The sequence below is a fragment of the Myotis yumanensis genome, unplaced genomic scaffold (genome assembly GCF_028538775.1).
Source record: "Myotis yumanensis isolate MYYU_CA2020_CCGP unplaced genomic scaffold, mMyoYum1.0.hap1 SCAF_4, whole genome shotgun sequence".
Taxonomy (NCBI): Eukaryota; Metazoa; Chordata; class Mammalia; order Chiroptera; family Vespertilionidae; genus Myotis; species Myotis yumanensis.
The window spans coordinates 49,997,774-50,023,133 of NW_027223755.1; the positions used below are offsets into that span (position 1 = coordinate 49,997,774).

General features: G+C 43.7%; 1 protein-coding gene across 1 annotated transcript in view; it reads left to right on the plus strand.

The window, feature by feature from the left end:
* The first annotated feature begins 14,452 nt into the window (after positions 1–14,452).
* ADGRV1 (adhesion G protein-coupled receptor V1) overlaps positions 14,453–25,360 on the plus strand; it is a 451,408-nt gene continuing 440,500 nt past the window's right edge. The window contains exons 1-3 of the mRNA XM_070413740.1: positions 14,453–14,571; positions 21,663–21,675; positions 23,094–23,133. Of these exons, the coding sequence (XP_070269841.1) occupies positions 14,453–14,571; positions 21,663–21,675; positions 23,094–23,133 (172 nt within the window). The remainder of the gene's footprint in view (positions 14,572–21,662; positions 21,676–23,093; positions 23,134–25,360) is intronic.

Consider the following 25,360-nt stretch of genomic DNA (forward strand, 5'->3'; position numbering starts at 1 on the left):
ATGCTATAGCTATTGTTTTATTTCTTAAGATTTCAGTACTTTGTAAATAAGGACACTAAAATATTAAGTATCTTGTCTAGGGTCATATAGCTAGTAAATAGTAGAGCATAGTTCTAAATGCAGATAGTTTTAGAAACTACTTTGTGAAGAAACTGATTTTGCGATTCTTAAGTCATCATCTACCTTCAGGGCATAAAAGTGGAGGCCAGGCGATTGGTCTTGACGCTCATAGTGAGAATTCCTTTGGAGAGAGCTGTCGGAGTACTATGGCAGGATAGGAAGAAGCTAGGAAAATTCCTGGGCAAGTGGAATGAGGAAAATGAAAAAAGAAAATAAAACAAAGCCAAACAGTTTGCACAGCTTGTAGCCAGCTTGTGAATCACAAGTCCTTATATCTTCCCCAACCAAAGACACTTGAGAGCAAATGGTTTATACCTCTCCTCCCCAACCAGAGAATACATAGCTTAAATCACCCTGCCCTGGGAAAATAGAGAACAAAGACCCAATTAATACCACCTGTGCCAGCTAATCCCAAGGACAGATAAAGTCTGGGGGACAAAAAACAAAACCCCAAAAGCATTTGGGGGATTTTAGGTAGGAAAGATAGCTGTTAGGGCAGGAGGAGGGGAAGGGGAAAAGAAAAAAAGGGGAGCCCTAACTGGTTTGGCTCAGTGGATAGAGCGTCAGCCTGCCGACTGGAGGGTCCCAGGTTTGATTCTGGTCAAGGGCATGTACCTTGGTTGCCGGCACATCCCCAGTAGGGGTTGTGCAGGAGGCAGCTGATCGATGTTTCTCTCTCATCAATGTTTCTAACTCTCTATCTCTCTCCCTTCCTCTCTGTAAAAAATCAATAAAATATATTTAAAAAAAAAAAAAGAAAAAAAGGGGAGTTTATCTCACCACTGAACAAATAAGTCAGCAGTCTTGGTAATTGCCAAGATAAAATCGGGAGATGTTCTCACAAATTCTGGGAAAAGTCATTACAATGAAAAGGGGGACTTTGAAATCTATCCTATCGGAGAGGGGAACCTTGAAACATATGGGGGTAGGGGGAGTATAAAACTCTTGAATCTCCACCAGGTGGGGCACTCAGACTAGCTGAGTTGCATGCTTATGATTTATGCCAAGTGTATTATTATTTTTAAAATATTTTTATTGATTTCAGAGAGGAAGGAGAGGGGAAGAGAAAGAAACATCAATGCTGAGAGAGAATCATTGACTGGCTGCCTCATGCACACTCCCTAATGGGGATCGAACCCACAACCGGGGCATGTGCCCTTGACCAGAATCAAACCCGGGACCCTTCAGTCCGCAGGCCAATGCTCTATCCACTGAGCCAAACTGACTAGGGCCCAAGTGTATTCTTAATAAACCCATTTGCTTTGCTTCCTTAATAAATTTGCTTGCTTTGTTCCCACACTGCTGTCTAAATTCCTTCCCTGGAGCTGACAAGAGCCAGGCATTCCACTTCCACCACCCATAGGCAAAACTGGTGTTGAGTCAGAATCACTTGGAGAACCTGACATGGACTTTGAGGGACAAAGGGACTGGTACCTGACTCATCCAGAAACAATTGGAACGTGAGTCGAACTCTGCCCTGCACTCGGAGTAATGGCAAGGGAAAGGTATGGTGTTCTGAAGACCAGCTGTGGGTATGACCAAAGGGTCTTAATTGTCTAAAGATACCACACCCAAAAGACATACCTAGAGGAAGGACGTGACCCCTTCATTCCTGCGATGGACTGAAAAGGATCTGTAATGGACTGCCAGAGGAAGGGAATGGAAGGCTAATGGCAAGTGGCCTGCCCAGAAAAACAGGGCCTGTGTCAGGTATCCCCACAGATGACAGTATTAAGAACTCAATTTGGAAATAATCTTCATTTTCCTCGACATATCTATTTCCCTGCTTTCCAACTCTGAAGGAGCCATAAAAGAGCATAATGAAAAGGGATAAGTATAAGAATTGGGACAAATCAAGAAAAAGATTGACCACACATTCCTTCCGCACTTTAGGCTTTATAACCTGGATCAGGCTCAAGCAAGCACAGAACTAACTCTCAAAGCATAAATGGGAAATTAAGCTTTGCATTGTATCATCTGAAAATGAGACTATTTGCTAATAATTACAAATGAATGTGAAACATGGGATCCATCCAAGATTTCATCCTGGAGACAGAAAAGAATGGTTAACAGTACAGGTTTTAATCAGTAAACTGAATTCAGTGAACTGGTTACTGATGTATTGAGCTCCTTTCCAAAATTTCCTCCTCATATTAGTCTCATACTAAACTCTGGAAAAGAACTTTCTCAGTCACTTCCGGACTGCCTCCGACCTTTGACTCTGATTTAGGAACAGTTGTTTAATGGTTATTCTTCTCCTGGGAAAATGTCCAGAATAGTGTGCTGTGTAGCCTTTGTGTTAACTGCAAACAGAACTCTTCCAGTTGTTGGATGGTGTAGATTATCACTGACAGCATGAAATTTTTTCAGTAATGCCACCCAAATTCTATCTCTACAGAGGGAGCCAACTGCAGTTGTCTGAGCACAGTCCAAGCACTTGCTTGGGTGTTGATTCTGTTCTCCCTATCCCACCCCTACTGCTACATCCTTAAACTAGGTTGTACAGGCAGCACTCCACATCGAAGGTCTTTTATTTCTTCCAACTCAGTCCCATTCTGTCCCTCTCTTCTCCTTTCAACACTGTTCCTAGATGATCCAGCTTTTAACCTTTGGCTTTATCTTCTATTTCCAGCACTATTCTTTCTCTCTAGGGTTCTCAACCTTGGCTGCACATTAGAATCACCTGGGAATCTTTTTAAAATCCTGATTTCTGGGACTCATCCTCCGGAAATTCTGTTGCTTTGTTACTAATGTTGTGGCCCCACCCCATAACAAAGAAACAGAATTTCCGGAGGATAAGGCCCAGAAATCAGGATTTTAAAAAGATTCCCAGGTGATTGTAATGTGCAGCCAAGTTTGCGAACCACTGCTCTAGACCTTAGAGAAGATGTGTTTTTTTTAATTGGTGGGAGCATGATCATCCACAGTAGGATTTGCCTTTGCCCTCTAGTCCCATTAGGATCAAGCTTTGCTCAGTTCCACCCCAGGAGCCATAGACCTCACACTCAGAACCTCCAATCCCTCAACAGACCCAAGGTACCTGCCTCTGGGTCTCTCAAGGTAGAAGAGAGAAGAAGCCTGCTACTTAGCATACATCATCATTTTGTAGAAAGGATATAAGAGTAGAGCTGGTCTGGGAAGAGTGTCTTCCTTCACTTCCAATAGAGAAGGTGTCCCTTTAAGTGCCTCATGATCAGCTGAGCGCAGGCCCAAATATACTAACAAGTGGGAAATTTTGGTATATCCAACTGAAAAATATTTCTTAATTGAAGGAGAGAAAAGGAACATTAATTGAGTCATGTATTTATGGAATCATTTTGCATAAAGAGCTAAAAAGTTAAATAACTTAAAATTTAAAAAAAAATTACATAAAAATTGCCCTAGCCTGTGGTCGGCAAACTGCGGCTCGTGAGCCACATGCGGCTCTTTGGCCCCTTGAGTGTGGCTCTTCCTAAGCCTTAGGAGTACCCTAATTAAGTTAATAACCATGTACCTACCTATATAGTTTAAGTTTAAAAAATTTGGCTCTCAAAAGAAATTTCAATCGTTGAACTGTTGATATTTGGCTCTGTTGACTAATGAGTTTGCCCACCACTGCCCTAGCCGATTTGGTTCAGTGGAGAGTGTTGGCCTATGGACCAAAGGGTCCTGGGTTCAGTTCTGGTCAAAGGCACATACCTCGGTTTCAGGCTCCTTCCCAGGCCCCGGCTCTGGCTGGGGGTGTGCAGGAGGCAACCAATCAATGTGTTTCTCTCATATCGATATTTCTCTTTGTCTTTCCCTCTCTCTTCCACTCTCTCTAAAAAATCAATGGAAAAATATCCTCAGGTGAGGATAAAAAAAATTACATAAAAATTAAATAAATGTCTTTTATTCTACTGAATGGTGATAATAAAGAACAGAACAGACTACAGTTTTAAATTAGGAGGAAAATTAGGTATTAGGTTGAATCACATGAACTTGCTGTTATTCAACCATTTTGCCAATGTTTGATCATTTTAACAAAAAATATCAATTTCATGTGGTTCAGGCTAAAATTGATGTTTTAAATGTTCTAATAGTGTTTCTCTGTTGTAAATGAATGATAATGTTACTTTAAAATTTTCTTTTGTATTATTTTCAATAACTTCACCCTGCCAGTAGAGTGCATTGGGTGCCTGGTGATGTCAAAGAAAAAAAATTATAATAAAATGTATGCAGAGATGCATCTGGTAATGATTTGCCTTTCCCTTTCTGCAATTGCATAATTCAAGTTGATGCTGCATAATTCTCTTTCCTTTTATTTGATTCCATATGGTGGCAGAACAACTACCAAAAGATGAATACTTTCAGTACCTTTCATATCAAAGCTGCAGCTTTCACATTCTGTTCTATTGATACTACATTTTGGCAATGGATAAAGGGACACAGTTAAAGTCTCTGCTCATACTTGGGTTTTATTTGGGAAAGCTTTTCTTTGAACTAGTGACCACCCGTGATTTTATAATTATCAGAAATTAACCAGCTCAGCATTTCTTGTAGTAAATATTCACCATTCACTTCCTTGCTTTTAGAAAAAGAAAAGAGAAAAGCTAAGGACTAATAGAGAACTCCATTTTGTCTGGGAATATTCTATGTGGGATTGCTTTAATACAATGGTGAAGCTGTATTTTTCTGGTACCCTTTCAAACAAAATCTTAAAAAAAACAACCCACCTTATTACTTTCTCAGAACCCTACAAAAAAGAAAACTCAAAAGAATTTTGATTTTTCTGAAAAATGAGACAATTCCAGTGTAAGTTTTCTGATATGACCTGACATATATACAAGCTGTGGACAGAGCATTAAAGTTTTCTTCAGAGTACTCTTTCCCCGCCCCCCCCCCCCCCTTTTTAAAACCACTTCCTTGAAAACCACTTCATATACCATACAAGTCACCCATTTAAAATGTGTAATGGTTTTGCATATATAACATTATTGATTTTAAAAATTGTGGTAAAATAAACATAACATAAAATTTGCCATTTTAATGAACTATTTTTTAAAAAATATATTTTTATTGATTTCAGAGAGGAAAGGAGAGGTAGAGAGAGACAGAAACATCAATGATGAGAATCATTGATCGGTTGCTGCCTGCACGCCTCCCTACTGGGGATTGAGCCCGAAACTATGAACTACTTTTTAAGTGTACAGTTCGGTGGCAATACTTACATTCACAATGTTGTGCAACCATCACTGTTACCTACTTCCACAAATTTTCATCACCTTAAGCAGAAACTACAGAGAGTACTCTATATGCCTTTCAGTATGATTTGAAATTCTTATGACTATTTGAAGTTGTTTAACTTAGGAAAGCTGGCTGGACATTGGAAAGATAGAGCACTTCACTCTTAAGTCTAAAGCTGCTGGCAGGGATGTCTGTATTAAGTGGACCAGGCACCCACACATATATAAACTTTGCAATGTCCTGCATCATTTTCAAACATCATCAGACAAATATTTCTTCAACTGGGTTGATTTTCCCACCCATGTGGGAATAAGACAGTGGGGCTTTGTTTGCAGTAGCTTTGTTTGCTTGCAGCCATTGGTAAAATAAACATTACCTCAGATTGGAGAAGTCCTTGGTAGAGTTTGGAGCTTCTGGGACAACAGATCCTATAACCCAGCTCAGACGACTTTATCATGTTATCTGGGGTAGACTCACTCCATTGAGGATAACTGCATTGCATCCTATGCTGATCCCACTAGGAGTGGTGCAGGCCATGGGGTGCTAAGTGGGAGACTCCTCAGGCCTGGGAAGGGTGCTGAAGGAGCAACACTGAAGAGAAGTGTGCCCTCTCTCACTGTAGCCTGGCCCAATATGTCAATGAAGTTTCCAAGACGCTTTGGGATTTTGTCAGGCAGATCTATACTTAGGAAAATTTCTCATAATTTCATCTTCGAACAGTACTGAACTCTGCACAGAGTTTAGCTCAGCAATAACTGAAAATACATGCAGTGAGTGCTTGGGTTAAGATGTCAGATTCATTTTGTGACCCAGTCCACTAGGAATGTATATGATTATTAGAAAGTTTTTGAAGAAATCACAGTATTTTAAAATAGAAAGGTCACTTTTATAGTTGTCGAAAGGAGAAAGTATTAATAATTGGACAGTATTAAAGAGAAAGATTTAATAGACAGCATGCATATTCTGGTTCTTATTAATTTTTTTTTAAGATGGGATACATATAAATAGAATTTAAAGAACCTTATATCAAAGATTTCAAGATTTTATATCAAAAGCTTTACATTGCCCTGGCGAGTTTGGCTTAGTGGATGGAGCATTGGCCTGCGGACTCGGGGGTCCCGGGTTCGATTCCGGTCAGGGGCATGTGCCTTGGTTGTGAGCACATCCCCGATGGGGAGTGTGCAGGAGGCAGCTGATCGATGTTTCTGGCTCTCTGTCCCTCTCCCTTCCTCTCTGTAAAAAATCAATAAAATATATTTTTTTTAAAAAAGCTTTACATCTCTCCTCTTTGCTCCCTCCTCCACATCTCCCAGGAAATTCGCTATTTGAATTTAACATTTGGTAAGTTTACCATAGCCCATGGGATGTTTTCTAAAACTTTAAATTCTTTCTCACTGTATTAGCAGGCATGTAAATGCAAGCTTATTACAAGATAATTATGCAAGGAGTGGAAACCTTATAGTCTATTCTATAAACAAAGGCTAGACAGAAATCATAATCTTGGCCCAACTACAACTTAATGTTAGGAATGAAGGGTTTGTTTGCCTCACCTGCTCCAAAACCTCAAGTAATAAATCTTGAAAGCTCCAATATTGATTCAAATGAATGAATGGCTGAGTCATTTCAAAAGGACTCTGACAAGTGGACAAACGCTGCCATGGTGACATTTTGATATGCAGTGTGGTTTCTGAGCTTTGCTGGTTTCCTCCCCCTGCCATTAAAGCAAAATGCAAAACCATGGGAAGTACCACACACAGTGCACCTAAGCCAGAGGCAACTAGGGGAAAAAATCTTAATTAGCTGTTCCTAAAAGATTAAAAATTCCATATATATTTGTATTTGATTTATGGGTAAGTTCCTTTTAAAATGTGAGAAAATGCTCTAAGACATCTTCCTTGTTCAGAGAAACAATTATTAATCTAAAAATAGTCTCAGCAATTTTTTTTTGTAAAAAGATTTCTTGAGGAAAAATATTTTTAACTTGGGAAGACAAAGATTTAAAATATTTTTCACAGGACATGAAATTGTACTTAAATCATTCTTTGCTAATGTATCTATCTATATATATAAAAGTGTAATATGCAAATCGACTAGATGGCAGAACAACCGGTTGCTATGATGTGCACTGACCACCAGGGGGCAGATGCTCAATGCCGGGGCTGCCCTCAGCCCTCAGGCTCTGATCGCCTGATGGGGAAGGGGGAACTGGGGTGGGTGGCGGTGGATGCAGGCGGCGCCAGGCCAAGGCGGGTGCGAACAAGCGGAGCCTCAATTGCCCTGCCAGTTGCCCCACACACAGAGGGCGATTGATGTTGGCAGCAGGGAGGGGGGCTGGCTGCCGGCAGCCTGCAGCCGGGGAAGATCTGCCCTGATTGCAGGCCAGACCTAGGGACCCTACCCGAGCACACATTTTGTGCACTGGGCCCCTAGTAATGTAATAAAATATTGCATATGGCCATAAGAAAAATAGAATATGTGTAACCAAATACTACTAGTGTGTATATTTAAATTTGTAAGAAGGTGAGATTATTTGATAGAAAGCAATAATACACTTGGCTATTACTTGATCTTAATATTCATTTCATGGAGCTATTTAGTCATTACATGTGTATTCTTTTCTTTATCATATAAAAATATCCAGATATTAAAGAGAGGTACAATCACATTATGGCAATGAAAAGAAATTATTTTAAATATTTAATGGGAAAATTCATTTAAATACATAATTATGCCTGGCTAGCGTGTGTCTCACTCAGTGTTGAGCCTCCCATTCCCAGTCAGGGCACATGCCAGGTTGTGGGCGTGATCCCCAGGCGGGTGTGTGCAGGAGGCAGCTGATCAATGATTTTCTCTCATCATTGATGTTTCTATCTTTCTCCCTCTCCTTTTCTCGAAATCAATAAAAATATGTATATATATATATTTTTTAAAATATATTTTATTGATTTTTTACAGAGAGGAAGGGAGAGAGATAGAGAGTTAGAAACATCGATGAGAGAGAAACATCGACCAGCTGCCTCCCGCACATCTCCCACTGGGGATGTGCCCGCAACCCAGGTACATGCCCTTGACCGGAATCGAACCTGGGACCTTTCAGTCCGCAGGCCGACGCTCTATCCACTGAGCCAAACCGGTTTCGGCAAAAAAATATGTATATTTTTAAAAGAAAGATAATTCCCTTGTTGAAAGTCAGTAAGTTGGCTTTTCATGGAGAGAAAAGTTGGGAATGAAATAACAATCCTATTTTATAAATGAAGAGACAGATAATTTACCAGATAAGCGTATGTAGGAGTAGGTTCCTCATTTCTTGTATTTCATCAGTTTATGTGCAAATTCTAATGGGGTGAACAGTTCAGGGATACTTCAGTCAACGACATGTGCTTAGGAACAAAAAAGACTCAGTAGATGTGTTATCTCCCCAGAAAGAAAATCGGAAATTGCTTAGGGGTGGAATGCCCCGCTGTCTAGGTGAGGGGGTTTCTTGTGCCTAAGGGGTTAGTCTAGAAAGTTTAGTCAAAGCCAGGACTGGAAAGCGTGCATTGCTCCCTGCACAGCCCGCCAGGATGCACAGAGGGTAGGCATCACTGTGCGCTCGCAGGTCAGCCTCGGCGCCTAGCTGCTGGAAGAGTCCATTAGAGATGGTCAAGGCAGGGTGTTCCCGATATTGGAGCACGGACCTGGCTGCCCGCTGCGCAGATGGAGATGCACTGCCTTGGGCGGCCACCCCCGCTCCGCTGGTCAGGTGAGCGCAGCCCGGGGAGCCTCTGGTCCTATTGGGGCAGACAGAGCAGGGAGGAGGCGGGGGTTGGGGGTAAGATAAGGGGGAGGACCCGATACTAGGAGAAAGAATAAGCAACCCCGGCGCTGTGTGGACGCAGGCGAGAGCGAGAGCGAGGGTGTGCGAGGGGAGGACCAGCGGGGACAGCAGGGCGCGCGGATGTCGGTGTCTCCGGGGCCAGGTAGGCTTTGATGGAAGGGGAGGTGCTGCGAGCATCCGAGCATCCCGGTGACCGGGCACCGCAGCGTTGGTGGCGGCGCGGGGTCGCTGCTCAGCACCTGTTGCTGGAGGTGGGCGCGCTGGGCTGCGGCTGTGCGGGGAGCGTGGCGTGCCTGCCAGGCGCCTCTTCCAAAGATGCTTGATCTCAAAGAAGGTGAGAAGTGAATGAGCGGAAGGAAAAGTTTCCTTTCTCCTCTTTCTGCCTGTTTGAAACCGAATCCTAGCTTTAATTTTAAAGATTCGTTTGGAAAATAACCGACCCCAAGCGGCGCGCCATAGGTAATAATGGGAGGGTTGAGATAAACTTGTCCTATGTTCCAAAATAACTGCTGCGTCGAAGTACTTTCAATGAAATATACTGATTTCAGGGGGTGTGGAATTATTCTGGAAATTAGATATATGTATTTAAAGCATACATTTTAAAATAGTACCCCCCCCCCTAAAAACTAAAACAGCAATTGTGGCAGTGTTCATTCAGGGATAAAAACGATGTTAAGGCACGATATTAGCTTATTTCGTGAAACTTCTGTTTTAAATGAACTTTTTACATTTACAAAATCCACAACCTTAAAAAAATGTGTAATGAGTTTATTTTTAAGCTGCACACTCGTTTAGAAAATAATTTTGAGAGTTCATTTTAAGAGTACAATTAGGATAAAGCTAAAAAAGTGCCTTAACTAATACAGCACTGTTTAGAAATTCTTGCTGAAGTTATAATCTTAAATTACTTAAGAGTTTTTTCCTTCCCTTTGTGTGTCATTTATCAAAAGAGCCAGATAGAACCAAAAAAAGAAAAAAAGAAAAGGCAAGTGAACACTAGCAATTTATTTTGGGGTGATTTCTTAGGCTACAGGGGGTGCCAAATACACTCTGAACTGTGTTGTAATAAAACATATTAAATGTATAGATCTGCCATTAACTTACAGTGACTTTGGACACACACCCGTCCTCTGGTCCTTAGTTTCTTTATTTAGAAAGTAAAGGGATTAGACTAGGTGATTGAAAAGACTTATTTCAGCCAGAAATGATATGTCTCATGATTATAACTTTTTAAAAGAAACCAAAATGAGTTCACTAAGAGAAAATATGACTGAACCCTGTCTCCATGTTCTTATTTCCATGATGAGTGACATCAGCAACCATCCTGCATTGAATGCCTGCTATGTAAAGGTTCTGAGAAGCTCTTTACATAGATCATTTTATTTAACACTCAACAGCACCACCATACATTAAATGGCATTATCCAATTTACAAATAATGACTCTGAAGCATGGAAAGTTTAAGCTCCTTGTCCTAAGTTCCCCAGTTAGTAAGGGCTGGGTCATGGCCCGCCCCCCCCCCGCCCCCCCCCAGTGCTCTGAGCATCTACACTATACTGAATGTTACGATTAAAAGCTGAAACCACCTGTAAACACCAGCTAAGAAACAATGACTAAAATGTAAGACCATAATGGGATGGAGATCAATTATGTAACAACACTGAGTCTTGATATCATCAGATATAGAAATGATTTATCAATCAACATTTATTATATTTTCACAACAATTGTAGTGTTATGCTGTACATATATTGATCAGATATTGAATGCCAACTGTATTCATTGTCAGAAAATGATAACATGAGATATATTTGGAACTCAAGTGTTTTTATGGTGATAAGAAGAATGATTACAAATAACATGAAAGGCAGAGGCTAATGTTAAGCAAAAGTATTTCAGGCAGCTTTCTACTTGGCGGTGTCCTTGCCCCAGCCACACCCAAAGAAAGAGAGTGGTCACAGCAGAACTAGCTGTGACTAAACCCTTCTGACCATATCCCCATGATAAATGATAATGGTATGCCTCATTTATTGACTGTCTACTCCATGCCAGGAATTCTACTGGGCCTTTTGAATAGACTAACTTTATATTTAATGATCAAATACTATTATCCTGATTTGTAGGTGAAGAAACTGGAAGGACCCACCAAGAAACACATTTTGCCTTTGATTAAGTCTGCGATCTTTTACTGTTCAGAAATTATAGGCTGTGAACACAATATCGAAATCCTTAAACCCTGGAGGAGACTTTGAGCAAACTAGACCTACCCCTTTATTTTATATCTGGGGAAACTGAAACCTTAAAAATTTGAGACTTAAAGTCACATATTCTATTTTTCCAGTTATGATTTTAGTTATATTTTAGTTATGTGTACCTTCCCATAAACTAATATGTGAGAAGTATGTTAGCAGGTTAACTTGGTCATTAGATGTTTGATTTATTGCCACTCAACCAAATACTGCCTCCTGCCCTTTTTTATATTGCTGTCCTACTGTTATTGAAAATTTCAGTGTTGCCCCAATTAAGATACAAAATCTTTGAGGACAGTGACTGTATTGTATATATCTAGAGTTTAGCAAAGTGGTTAATATATTGAATAAATGGTTTTGTCACCTTCTTACCTGTGATAAGTCATTATTTTATGCACTGGGTCCAAAATCTATACAGTGGAAGCATTGTGTCATCACCACTTTTATCTCATGTAGAATAATGAATCTAGACAATTTCCAGGTTCTTATAAAGCATATTGAGCTCCTTAGATGATGAGTGTTTAATTTGAATATAAAATGTAGTGTGTTACCATGGAGAGATTTGGATGGGCACTTCTCTCATTTTGTGGGAAAAAGCACACAGTTAAGTATTACACCCAGTTAAGTATTCATCTCTATCTCTGACTTGGAAAAAACTTTTTTCTGGTTGTTAAAAGAATATAAAGTCCGGTAGGAAATTCAAACAGTGTAGAAAAAGAGAAAATCACCAGGAACTTGACTAGGTTTTGGTAAACATCCAGCCAGAGAGATGTCTTTCTTCCCTTAACTCCTGCTGAATCAGAGTGAGAGTTATTGAAACCATTTACAGTTTAAAGCTCTATTTAGTTTTAGTATTCTATCACTTCCAGGCAGCTCAAACTTCATATAAATAAAGATATTTATTGAGAAATGAAGATAAACAGACTCCTAATAAACTGGACTCTTTCTATCTCAGGCAGAATGAAGTAGTGTAGAAAGTTGATTTCCCCATGGAAATGGATGCATGTCTATTTTTTCCCTTCACAAGGCAGGATTGGGGGTCAGGGAGCATCTTCACATGTATAGGGGGATCCCCAATATGCCAGGATGTGAGGCCACAGAGGAAGCCACAGCACCTGTGTTCTGTTGCCCTGGTTGAGGTGTGGCAGAGGAGGAGAAGGGTGGAGCTGGGACACTAGAGGTTGTGGTAGGACAAAGACTGTGTTTTCTGATTCCACTGTGACACACTGTACGCTTTGAAGTGTACCAGACCGGGTCCCTCCCCCAGCTTCTGGGCAGGTGGTCATGGGGCCCTTTCTGGTGCAGTCAGGCATAAGTCTGGCTATACCTCAGAGCAGGATGCCGATAGGGCATTTCCCATTCATTTATTCATGATTCTAATAACACAGAATGGACCCTCTTTCATATAAATGGGGAAACTGGGTGCTGGAATAGTTGTTACCAAATGAGTTTTGAACTAATACAAAATTATTGGGTATAAAGGGAGGTTGGGGATCTCTTTGAGAGAGACAATGATAGCTCTTCCATGTGCATTTGGATGGAATTACATTGAAAATATGCATGTATTATTTGATTATTTTAATTTTATAAATTTGCTATTCAAAATTCCTTTTCCCTAGGCACATTTTCTTAATTTGCACTATGTATTTGAGCATAGAATTCTTTCATGCTTTACTTTATTAGGGGCTTAACAGGGCTTAAGTCCAACCATCTGTTCACATCTTGGCACATCAGCACATTGGAGGTGCTGGAAGGGTCTAAATAAATTTCCCACATTTTAAAGGTTAGGGAAGGAGCTACCTTTGTGAATAGATTTCAAATGTTTCTCAGCAAGACAATAGTGCAGAAGTAGAGTAAAAATGCATTTTATTCTTTGAAGCACAAGGTTCCCTGTCTGTCTTTAGTTTTGCTGAAAGGCAATTAGCATTTCAACTAGCCAATTTGGTTACTTGCAATGAAGTACTTGGATTTATAATTTGCTGTTCTTGTCTGAGTCTGTTGAGCTCTGGCTCTTATGTAATCCCCTCCAAGTAGCCTTCTCTCCAGCACAGTTATTGTTGCTGGTCTTAAACAACTAATCAATAGAGAGTTTTCCCTGCCTTCAACTATAGGGTACAATAGGGGAAGGAAAATGAAATGCCAAGCTAATAAGTGGGTGATTGTAATTATTACTAGCCATTGTTGAAATGTGGCGCAGGTTGAAAGGTACAGAATAGCTTCAAATAAAATGAAGCATTGGGTGGTACTTTTAATAGTTTATTTCTGCATGCAGAATGCACAATAAACAGAAGATATATATATATATATATATATATAGTCATAAATATATGAATTAATTAAGATGACTGAAAATTAACAAAGAAGAAGCAACTCTTAATTTTTTACATTGATTTTGCTTTCTTTCTGCAAGAAAGAATTCCATGGAGAATATGGGTAAAAGAGAAAAGAAATTTTTAAAGTGTTATAACAAATGAACAAGTGCTCTGAGGCATATTGTGGAAATTAATCAAGGGTTTGTATTTATGTGTTAATTGAAAATAAAATCTTTTTAGCTTTAGTTATGGATTCTGATAATTAGGTAATATTCATATACTTCATGTATACTAGTATATTCAGATTCCTCTGAAGGAAACACTGCCTATTATCATCCTTTTGTTAGGATAATTAGACTGATATTATCCTTTAATCCATGTCATGGGCAGTAATTCAATTTAGCTCAACTTTTAATGCAACACTGTTTTTGCAGGTTGTGTTTATGTATTTATTTGGAAGTAAAATAATACATTTCTTTTTACTTTTCAAATAATGTTTAACTGAAAGAAGGCCTAATATAGACAACTATTTCAGAAACAAGCCTTGCAAGTGAGCAATAAAATTTTGAGAATATATATGAAAGAATTGCATTCTCTTCTATATTTCCAATCTGTGATATAGAGAAAAAGCCCTATCTGCAGCTATAATTAGCGTCATTTATATATTATTCACATAAGTTCAACAGCATTGATGAGCAGGAATGAAACAAAGAAGGCTTACCTGACCTCTGGCAGACTAGTCAGCTAAGGATGGAAAGTGTTTTGGAAAAAGTGGGACTTGATCTGGACTTTGAAAAATGGTGGAGGAGAGGAAGTAGAAAGAAGTACAGAGAAGGCCCTGGGGAGAAGCTTGGATCAAAGGAGCCGAGGTAAGAATGATCCAGATGAGTTGTCCCAGATATACATAAAATCAACTTGATGGGAACTATTGAAAGAAAGGGCTAGAAGTGCAGAGTGGGTTTTAATTTTTTAAGAAAATGAGACATAATTCACTTAGCAAAGAGAAAAATAATCTTTTAAAGTGATTTTTCAGTGGTATTTATTATATTTACAAAGTTGTGCAACTGTCACCACTGTCTATTCCAGAATATTTTCATCACTGCAAAAAGAAATCATACATATATATATATAAATTTTATATATATAAAAAAAGAAATCACTTACCAATCTGCTTCACTTCCCACCCTCTCCCCACCCCCATGTCCATGGCAACAAATCTACTTTTGTCTCTACTGATGTGCATGTTCTGGACATTTCATATAAATGGAATCATATAAATACATGGCCTTTTGCATCTGCCTTCTTTCACATATCATGTTTTCAAGGTTCATCATGTTATAGCATGTTTCACTACTTTATTTATTTATTTATTTTTAAATATTTTTATTGATTTTTTTTTTACAGAGAGGAAGGGAAAGAGATAGAGAGCTAGAAACATCGATGAGAGAGAAACATCGATCAGCTGCCTCCTGCACATCTCCCACTGGGGATGTGCCCACAACCCAGGTACATGCCCTTGACAGGAACTGAACCCGGGACCCTTCAGTCCGCAGGCTGACGCTCTATCCACTAAGCCAAACCGGTTTCGCCTACTTTATTTTTTTATAGCTGAATAATATTGTATGAATATTTTGTTTATCCATTCATTAGTTGATGGGCATTTGGACTGTTTCTACTTTTGGACTATTATGTTATGGACATTTGTATGCAAGATTTTGTGTAAACATATTTTTCAGTTCTCTTGGTTACATATTGCAGGGCAATAGGGAGGTTGGATAAAAGGGCCAGGATGCATTTAGAAGAAATGTATCCCGTATCCCGTTTCTTATATACATTCTTTTAGGCCCAGGGCCATATTATGGGGCAAATGTTTCAGGTATGGCTTGCAGATTTATTACTTCCAACTTTCTTTGCACAGATCTTTGCCAATTAACTAAGACATTTAAAGCACCCACGTTGTGAGAAAACAAAGGAACAATTTGCAATCAATGACTCCTCCTTCACCCTGGGCTGTAGGTTTTCCTAAAAAGGGAAGGATGGTAGTGGTGGGCATAATAATTGATCTATCTAGGATATGCTAAAATCAGAAATGTGATTGGATGTTGTCTGAGATACACTGAATTCAAGTGTCTGATGATTTCTGCCTTTTCCATAAGGAGTCATCTAAATCATGACTGGTTGAGCTATCAAAATGAGAAAATTTATTTTTTATTCTAAGACAAATTGTGGAAGCTTTAACAAAATGTTATTTTGTTAGAGAGAAATTTAGTAAATCACTTGATTGAGAATTGGGCTTTAAGTAAAGACAAATCCAGTTCAACAATGTATAGTTTGTCAGATATCACTAATTCAGATGTGCAGGTGATTGCCTTTATGTATTTGTATATTTCAAACCTTGACTAATTTTTTGAAAGGATCTGTTGTACTTTATAAAATAAATTGACAGTATTTGTCTTTCTCTGTCTGACTCATTTCACTTAGCACAATACTCTGTAAGTTCATCCATGTTATGGCAAATGCTATTATTTCATTCTTTTTATGGCTGAGTAATAGTCCATTGTATATATGTACAAATTTTTTATCCACTGGTCTATTGATGGGTTCTTGGATTGTTTCCATATCTTGGCTATTGCAAACAATGCTGCACTGACTAGGGGTGGATATAGCCTTTTGAATTAGTGTTTTGAGTGTCTTCGGATATATACCCAGAAGTGGAATCACTGGATCACAAGGAAATTTCATTTTTAATTATGTGAGGGACCTCCATATTGTTTGCCATAGTGCTGCATCAATCTGCATTTCCACCAACAGTGCATGAGGGCTCCCTTTTCTCTATATCCTCATCAACACTTGTTGTTTGTTGAGTTATTGATGGTAGCCATTCTGATAGGTGTGAGGTGATATCTTTTTGTGGTTTTAATTTTCATTTCTCTGATGGTTAGTGATATTGAGCATCTTTTAATATGTCTATTAGCCATCTGCATGTTCTCTTTGGACAAGTATCCAGGACCTTTGCCAATTTTTTTTTTTTTTTTTTTTTTTTTTTTTTTTTTTTTTTTAATAATTTTTATTTCTTAAAGTATTACAAAGAGTATTACATATGTCTCCTTTTTCCCCCCCATGATATTCCCCCGGCCCCTACCCCCCGCCCCCCCCGCCCCGTGTCTTGTGTCCATTGGTTAATCTTATATGCATGCATATAAGTCCTTCAGTTGGTCTCTTAATCCCCCCCCCAACCCTCCCCAGGCTCCCCATTGTAGTTTAACATTCTGTTCAATGTTGCTCTGCTTCTGTATCTACACCTGTTCATCAGTCCATACTGGTCCCCTTTATTTGTCCCAACCTCACTGGAGTAGTCTCAACCTCACCAGGGCCGTCTGAGCCTCACCAGGGCCGTTTCAGCCTCACCGGGGTCGTCCCTACCTCACGGGGGCCGTTTCAACCTGACCGGGGTTGTCCCTACCACGCCGGGGCCGTTTCGGCCTGACTGGGGTCGTCCCTACCTCACGGGGGCCGTTTCGACCTCACCGGGGTTGTCCCTACCACACCGGGGCTGTTTCAACCTGACCGGGGTTGTCCCTACCACACCGGGGCTGTTTCAACCTGACCGGGGTTGTCCCTACCACACCGGGGCCGTTTCGACCTGACTGGGGTCGTCCCTACCTCACGGGGGCCGTTTCAACCTGACCGGGGTTGTCCCTACCACGCCGGGGCCGTTTCGACCTGACTGGGGTCGTCCCTACCTCACGGGGGCTGTTTCAACCTCACCGGGGTCGTCCCTACCTCACGGGGGCCGTTTCAACCTGACTGGGGTTGTCCCTACCACGCCGGGGCCGTTTCGACCTGACTGGGGTCGTCCCTACCTCACGGGGGCTGTTTCAACCTCACCGGGGTCGTCCCTACCTCACGGGGGCCGTTTCAACCTGACTGGGGTTGTCCCTACCACGCCGGGGCCGTTTCGACCTGACTGGGGTCGTCCCTACCTCACGGGGGCCGTTTCAACCTCACCGGGGTTGTCCCTACAACACCGGGGCCGTTTCAACCTGACCGGGGTTGTCCCTACCACGCCGGGGCCGTTTCGACCTGACTGGGGTCGTCCCTACCTCACGGGGGCTGTTTCAACCTCACCGGGGTCGTCCCTACCTCACGGGGGCCGTTTCAACCTGACCGGGGTTGTCCCTACCACGCCGGGGCCGTTTCGACCTGACTGGGGTCGTCCCTACCTCACGGGGGCCGTTTCAACCTCACCGGGGTTGTCCCTACCACACCGGGGCTGTTTCAACCTGACCGGGGTTGTCCCTACCACACCGGGGCCGTTTCAACCTGACCGGGGTTGTCCCTACCACGCCGGGGCCGTTTCGACCTGACTGGGGTCGTCCCTACCTCACGGGGGCCGTTTCAACCTCACCGGGGTTGTCCCTACAACACCGGGGCCGTTTCAACCTGACCGGGGTTGTCCCTACCACGCCGGGGCCGTTTCGACCTGACTGGGGTCGTCCCTACCTCACGGGGGCTGTTTCAACCTCACCGGGGTCGTCCCTACCTCACGGGGGCCGTTTCAACCTGACCGGGGTTGTCCCTACCACGCCGGGGCCGTTTCGACCTGACTGGGGTCGTCCCTACCTCACGGGGGCCGTTTCAACCTCACCGGGGTCGTCCCTACCACACCGGGGCCGTTTCGACCTGACTGGGGTCGTCCCTACCTCACGGGGGCTGTTTCAACCTCACCGGGGTCGTCCCTACCACACCGGGGCCGTTTCGACCTGACTGGGGTCGTCCCTACCTCACGGGGGCCGTTTCAACCTCACCGGGGTTGTCCCTACCACACCGGGGCCGTTTCAACCTGACCGGGGTTGTCCCTACCACGCCGGGGCCGTTTCAACCTGACTGGGGTCGTCCCTACCTCACGGGGGCTGTTTCAACCTCACCAGGGTCGTCCCTACCTCACGGGGGCCGTTTCAACCTGACCGGGGTTGTCCCTACCACGCCGGGGCCGTTTCGACCTGACTGGGGTCGTCCCTACCTCACGGGGGCCGTTTCAACCTCACCGGGGTTGTCCCTACCACACCGGGGCTGTTTCAACCTGACCGGGGTTGTCCCTACCACACCGGGGCCGTTTCAACCTGACCGGGGTTGTCCCTACCACGCCGGGGCCGTTTCGACCTGACTGGGGTCGTCCCTACCTCACGGGGGCTGTTTCAACCTCACCGGGGTCGTCCCTACCTCACGGGGGCCGTTTCAACCTGACTGGGGTTGTCCCTACCACGCCGGGGCCGTTTCGACCTGACTGGGGTCGTCCCTACCTCACGGGGGCTGTTTCAACCTCACCGGGGTCGTCCCTACCTCACGGGGGCCGTTTCAACCTGACTGGGGTTGTCCCTACCACGCCGGGGCCGTTTCGACCTGACTGGGGTCGTCCCTACCTCACGGGGGCCGTTTCAACCTCACCGGGGTTGTCCCTACCACACCGGGGCTGTTTCGACCTGACTGGGGTCGTCCCTACCTCACGGGGGCTGTTTCAACCTCACCGGGGTCGTCCCTACCTCACGGGGGCCGTTTCAACCTGACTGGGGTTGTCCCTACCACGCCGGGGCCGTTTCGACCTGACTGGGGTCGTCCCTACCTCACGGGGGCTGTTTCAACCTCACCGGGGTCGTCCCTACCACACCGGGGCCGTTTCGACCTGACTGGGGTCGTCCCTACCTCACGGGGGCTGTTTCAACCTCACCGGGGTCGTCCCTACCACACTGGGGCCGTTTCGACCTGACTGGGGTCGTCCCTACCTCACGGGGGCCGTTTCAACCTCACCGGGGTTGTCCCTACCACACCGGGGCTGTTTCGACCTGACTGGGGTCGTCCCTACCTCACGGGGGCTGTTTCAACCTCACCGGGGCCATCCCAGCCTTACCGGGGAAACAGGAAGTTTGGCCCTCTGTCCCCTGCCGGCGGCTCCCCACTAGACAAAATCTCCAGGCATTCCTGGTGGTTGCACATCCAGCGCTCCTGCCCTCCACCAAGTGCACAGACTGCCTGTCTGCTGTCCCGCAGCGCCCCACCAGAGACTGGGACCAGTGGGCATGTTTGTGCGCTTGCTGGTACAGCAGTTCCACAGTGCCGGCCAAGTCAGGCCCAGCCCTGGCCGGCCCCGGACCCGACTCTGCCCCCCGATTGCGTCCCTCCCAGATGCAAGGAGCTGAAATCTGCAACCTGCTGGGATGGGCTCTGTACTTGGTGCTTCAGCACATCCTACTCAGTCTCTATGCGCTTCTTTCTATGCGAGGAGTTGAAATCTGCAGTTTGTTGGGTTGGGCTCTGTACTTGGTGTCACATCCTACTCAGTCTCAATGTTCTTTCTCTCCTTCCAGTTGTAGAGCTTCCACTGGGCCAAGTTTCCCATGGTTCTGTATGATAGGTGTTTGTCTGATATTTGGTAGTTTCGATGTTGTTGTGCGAGGTAGCACGCACAGGTCTCTTCCTTATGCCGCCATCCTGGTTCTCCTGGGTCTGCTTCTTGAGTGTGTCTCTCATGGCTGCGAGCAGTTGAAGTCTGCAATTTGTTGGGACAGGCTGCAAAAGCGCAGGTGGGTCTTTTTGTGCACCTGGCACAGCTTGGATGGGGATGTAAATTGATTAAGGCTGAGACTCAGGGAGTTGCCATGGCGGAGCAAATAGCACTGGCTGAGTCTCCGCGGCCCCTTGACTCTCTGCCAGGGCTTTGTGTCTCCCAGTGCCGGCGAGCAGCTGTGCAACAGAGTCTCCCTCGCTTTCTGATGGCTGCAAGGCTGTGCTGCCTCTCCCCGTAGGGTCTGGTGCTTCATGATCCCGCCTGAACCAGCTCAGCGGATTTGAAAGTTTGCAGAAGAAAAGGCGCTTCTACTTGTGGGTCTGGCACAGCCCAGATGGGAATGTAAATTGCGTAGGGCGGGGTCACAGGGAGTCGCCGGGGCGGAGACTCAGCGGCCCCTTGCCTATCCAGGACTCCAGGACTTTGCGTCCCCCAGTGCCGGCGAGCAGCCGAGCGCCAGAGCCTCCCTCGCTTCCTGACCGCTGGAAGGCCGTGCCGTCTCTCGCCTTGGGGCCTGGGGCCTCAGAGACCCGCCCGAACCAGCTCAGTGGATTTGAGAGTTTGTAAAAGCACAGTCATTCCCTCTTGTGCCTCTGGCACAGCCCTGAGGGTAGGGCGGGGTCACAGGGTGTCACCAGCATGGATGATATAGCGATGGCGGCGTCTCCGAGCCCCTCGCCTCCCCGGGACACCAGGATTTCTTGTCCCTCGGTGCCGGCGAGCAGCCGCGTATCAGAGCTTCCCTCGCTCTCCGACCACTGCAAGGCCGTGGCCGCCTCTCCCTGTGGGATCTGGGGCCTCAGAGACCCGCCCCGGGCAAGCCCAGAGGATTCGAGGGTTCGTAAAAAACCGAGAATCCATTTGCAGCCCGCGTGGCGTGTGACTGCGTACCTCTGGTTTTGGTGCCTCCGTAGCTCCCATTCAGTCTCACTGCGCTTCTTTCTTTTCCTCCAGTTGTAGATCTCCCACTGGGCCAACTTCCCCATGGTTCTGAGTGGCGGTTGTTTACTTCATAGTTGATAGTTTCAATGATGCTGTGAGAGAGCAGCACACACAGGTCCGCTCCCTACGCCGCCATCTTGGTTCTCCCAATTTTTTAATTGGAGTGTTTGTTTTTTGGTGTTGAGTTGTATGAGTTCTTTATAAACTTTGGATATTAACCCCTATTGGATGTATCATTGGCAGATATCTTCTCCAATTCAGTAGGTTGCCTTTACATTTTTTAGTTTGATTTAGTCTCATTTGTTTAGTTTTCTTTTGTTTCCCTTGCCTGAGGCAATATATCAGAAAAAAATATTGCTAACTGAAATGTCAGAGTTTACTGTAATCCATTTTGAGTTGATTTTTATCTAATTCTTTCATTTCTGAATGATCATTTTAAAATTATTTTATTAGGAGTGAAAAACAGGTACTTTTCTAACTCTGTCATTCTTGCCACATTAGCTAGAATTTTTAAAGAAAGAACTTTTCCTTTAACAACTAGGCTATTGGGTTACCTGGAAAAGGTGTTTATCCAGGATAAACAGGATAAATATTTAATTTCTCCAATTTAAATGTTAATTTCAGAGTAAGGAGTCGATGCCCTAGTTACTTTCAGTGGAGACCAATGAGCTTTATCTATCTATCTATCTATTCTTATGAACACCAGGATTTGTATATTCAGTATGTTACAAATAGTTGTAGTCATTACTCTCTTTTAGTCTTTGGCCAGTAGGAACACTTTCATGTTCTTGTATCCCATTGACATTACTCCATTAATCTTTGATAGCTTCGTTGCTGGTACAAGATGTTCCGGTTCATTTTACATATTTCCCTCTCTAGAGTTCAGATTTCTAGAAGATTCTTGAGTAAACTTATAACTGCGTTTTGAACTCTATACCCAGTAGTTTGCTTTCTTTCATTTGTGACATGTTTCTTTGTCTTTGCATTTTGGCTGCTTCCCTGTGTTTGTTTCTATGTATTGGGTAGAGCTGCTATGTCATCTTGAGTTGTTAGAATGGCCTTGTGTAGTAGGTGTTTCATAGGGCCCAGTGGCTCAGCCACCCCAGTCACCTGAGCTGGGAGCTCTAGGTGCAACCCTTTGTGGGCTGTGAGCACTGTATTGTTGTATTAGACTTGATTGCTGTTCGTGTCACTGGGAGGAATTGACCTCCAGGCCAATTGCCTGTGAGGACCAGCTGCAACTACAGTGGTAGAGCTGGTATGCAGGAGACACCCCTATGGAACAGGACTTGCTTCAGTGGGGCTTTGGTTCTCACTGAGTCTGCCCTTGAGTGTGTTGCTTATGGATGAGTAGAGTTGTAATCTGGTCTGGTCTGACACTGACCACTGGGTACACTTGCTTTTGGGTCTCTAGGGAGGTGCAGAGTCAGCCACTGCCTGGGGCCACCCAGCAGGAGCTACAGAGAGATCTGCAGATTCCTCCTCTTTATATTCAGTTTGGAAGTGCCCAGATGAGGCCCAGCTGTGAAGGAAGGCAGGCTGGTGCTGGTGCCAGGTCTTTGGTCTTTTATTGATAGGTTTGGGGCACTCTGACCCAGCTGCAGCTTGTTTGAGAGATTTTAGCCTGAGCAAGGACAGGCCATTAATATTCAAAAGCCACTGCACACAGCTTGGGTGGGTTGTAAATTGGATGAGGCGGGGTTTTAGGGAATCACCAGGGTGGAGCAAACAAAAATGGCTGCCAGTCAGCCCTGCGACCAGGGAGGTCCCAGCATAGGAACAATGATCCCTGTGAGCACCTTCACCTGAGAGAAAGCTGCCCCCGAGTTCATGCCCTGATGCCAGATAATCCAATTCCTCCTCATATGTGTCTGTGTTCCCCAGATCCTCACGCTGGTGCTGGAGCTCAGAGCAAGCGGACCTTGTAAGTTCAGTTCATGGTGCCAGCCTTTTAAAAGAACAACTGATTCTCCAGCAGCCTCTGTGTCACTGAGCCCCAATCCACATTGATTTTTACAGCCTGTAGTTCTTACTGCTCGTAGGGACTTCTTTTCCCAGCTCTGGGACCTTGGGCTGGGACTCCTCGCTCCTTCTGGCAGCCTCCACAGAGATGATCTCCCTCCTAATTAAAAAAGCTGCCCAAGCCAAAACCGGTTTGGCTCAGTGGATAGAGCGTCGGCCTGCGGACTGAAGGGTCCCAGGTTCGATTCCGGTCAAGGGCATGTACCTTGGTTGCGGGCACATCCCCAGTGGGAGATGTGCAGGAGGCAGCTGATCGATGTTTCTCTCTCATCGATGTTTCTGACTCTCTATCTCTCTCCCTTCCTCTCTGTAAAAAATCAATAAAATATATTTTAAAAAAAAAAAGGTATGATTGATGCAGTCATGAAAACAAAGAAGAATACATATTACTCTAATTTCAAGTGTATTAAGATGTACAATTCATTTTCAGTAACTGTTTGCCTATCAGTGTGGAGGGTAAACAACTGATCTAAAGAGGCTTTACCTTTTCTTTACCTAGAAAAAAGAATTTCAAAATGAAATTCTATTTTAATGTCTTGGTTTTGGCATGTTTGCTGCTGCATGCCCGAACTTAGACAATGCCTGGAACATAGTAGAGACTGATTATTTTTTGAATGTTGTCAGATGATGAATGGATATTAGAGCCAAGCACATCAATAGGGTCTACATGCCACACATAGGTTTCCTTTAAGCTCTTCCAAACTTGTGTGCATGAACAAAAAGACTAAGCTCTGAAAGGACTTGGCAGTAAACTCTGAAGCTGGAGAGAGCTGGTTAGGGACTCTGGCCCAAAGATAGCATTAAAGAAGTGGGATAGGCAGGAGAGTGGCCCTCCTCTGAAAGATAGTGCTGACTTATGCCAGGACGGGAGGCTGGTGTGGCCTGAAGCAGCAGGCCCGGCAGATGGAGGAGGACTAGGTTCAGACAAGGCACCAGGTCCTGAGGCTCAGTGGCACCTGGAACACTGTAGTCTGAGAGACACCAGACTTTTCGGAATGCATAGCCACTGGTATTCTTGGAGCATAGAAATAGGGGCCCTCCAAGAGGTGAAACTGGATTTCCTTTCAGCATGATGCTTGGAGTCTTGAATAGGATTTAATTTAATTTAATTTGGAGAAGTAATAACATGGTGACATATTTGCACTATGGGTGTTGTGGACTAGTTCATACTTGTTACATAATGAGGATTCCAAGGAATTTATGCTTTTCATTACAAATAGCCATAGGAAATTTTCAATCAAATCTAACCCTGTTATCTCCCCAACCTCTAGCGTAGTACCGAAACAGTTTGGCTGCATTTAAAACAACAAAAACAAACACTGTATCATTTAAGAGGAAGAAAGGAAGAGAAACATTTAATTTTGGAATATGTGTAGGTGGTAGATTATGACCATGAAAGGTCCAAAAGAGTGGAAATTAAAGGTAAGAAAAAATTATGTGAGTTAGAATGAATGCTTTGAGAAAAGCACGGATACAGTTATAAAGCATGTTCATGAAAGCAAGAAAGAGTAACATCAATATATTATTAGGCATTAGCTTCTCTGTAATGAGGAGTTAAATTAAACCTAACAAACCTTATTTAAAATTAAAAAAATCACATCTTGCAAAATGTTATTTACAGCTCGGATCCATCTCAGTGATCTATTATTTTTTAATTTTTATTTTTTTATTTTAATTTTAATTTTAATTTTTTTAAAATATATTTTATTGATTTTTTACAGAGAGGAAGGGAGGGAGATAGAGAGTTAGAAACATCGATGAGAGAGAAACATCGATCAGCTGCCTCCTGCACACCTCCCACTGGGGATGTGCCCGCAACCCAAGCACATGCCCTTGACCGGAATCAAACCCGGGACCCTTCAGTCCGCAGGCCGATGCTCTATCCACTGAGCCAAACCGGTTTCAGCTAATTTTTATTTTTTAAGTATATTTTTATTGACTTCAGAGAGGAAGGGAGAGAGAGATGGAAACATCAATGATGAGAGAGAATCAGTGATCTTCTGTCTCTTGCATGCCCCCTACTGGGGATCAAGTCCACAACCCGGATGCTCTGTCCACTGAGCCAAACTGGCTAGGGCACAGTGATCTAATAATGATAAACTCCTAGGTTTTCCCTGAACTGGAAAAAT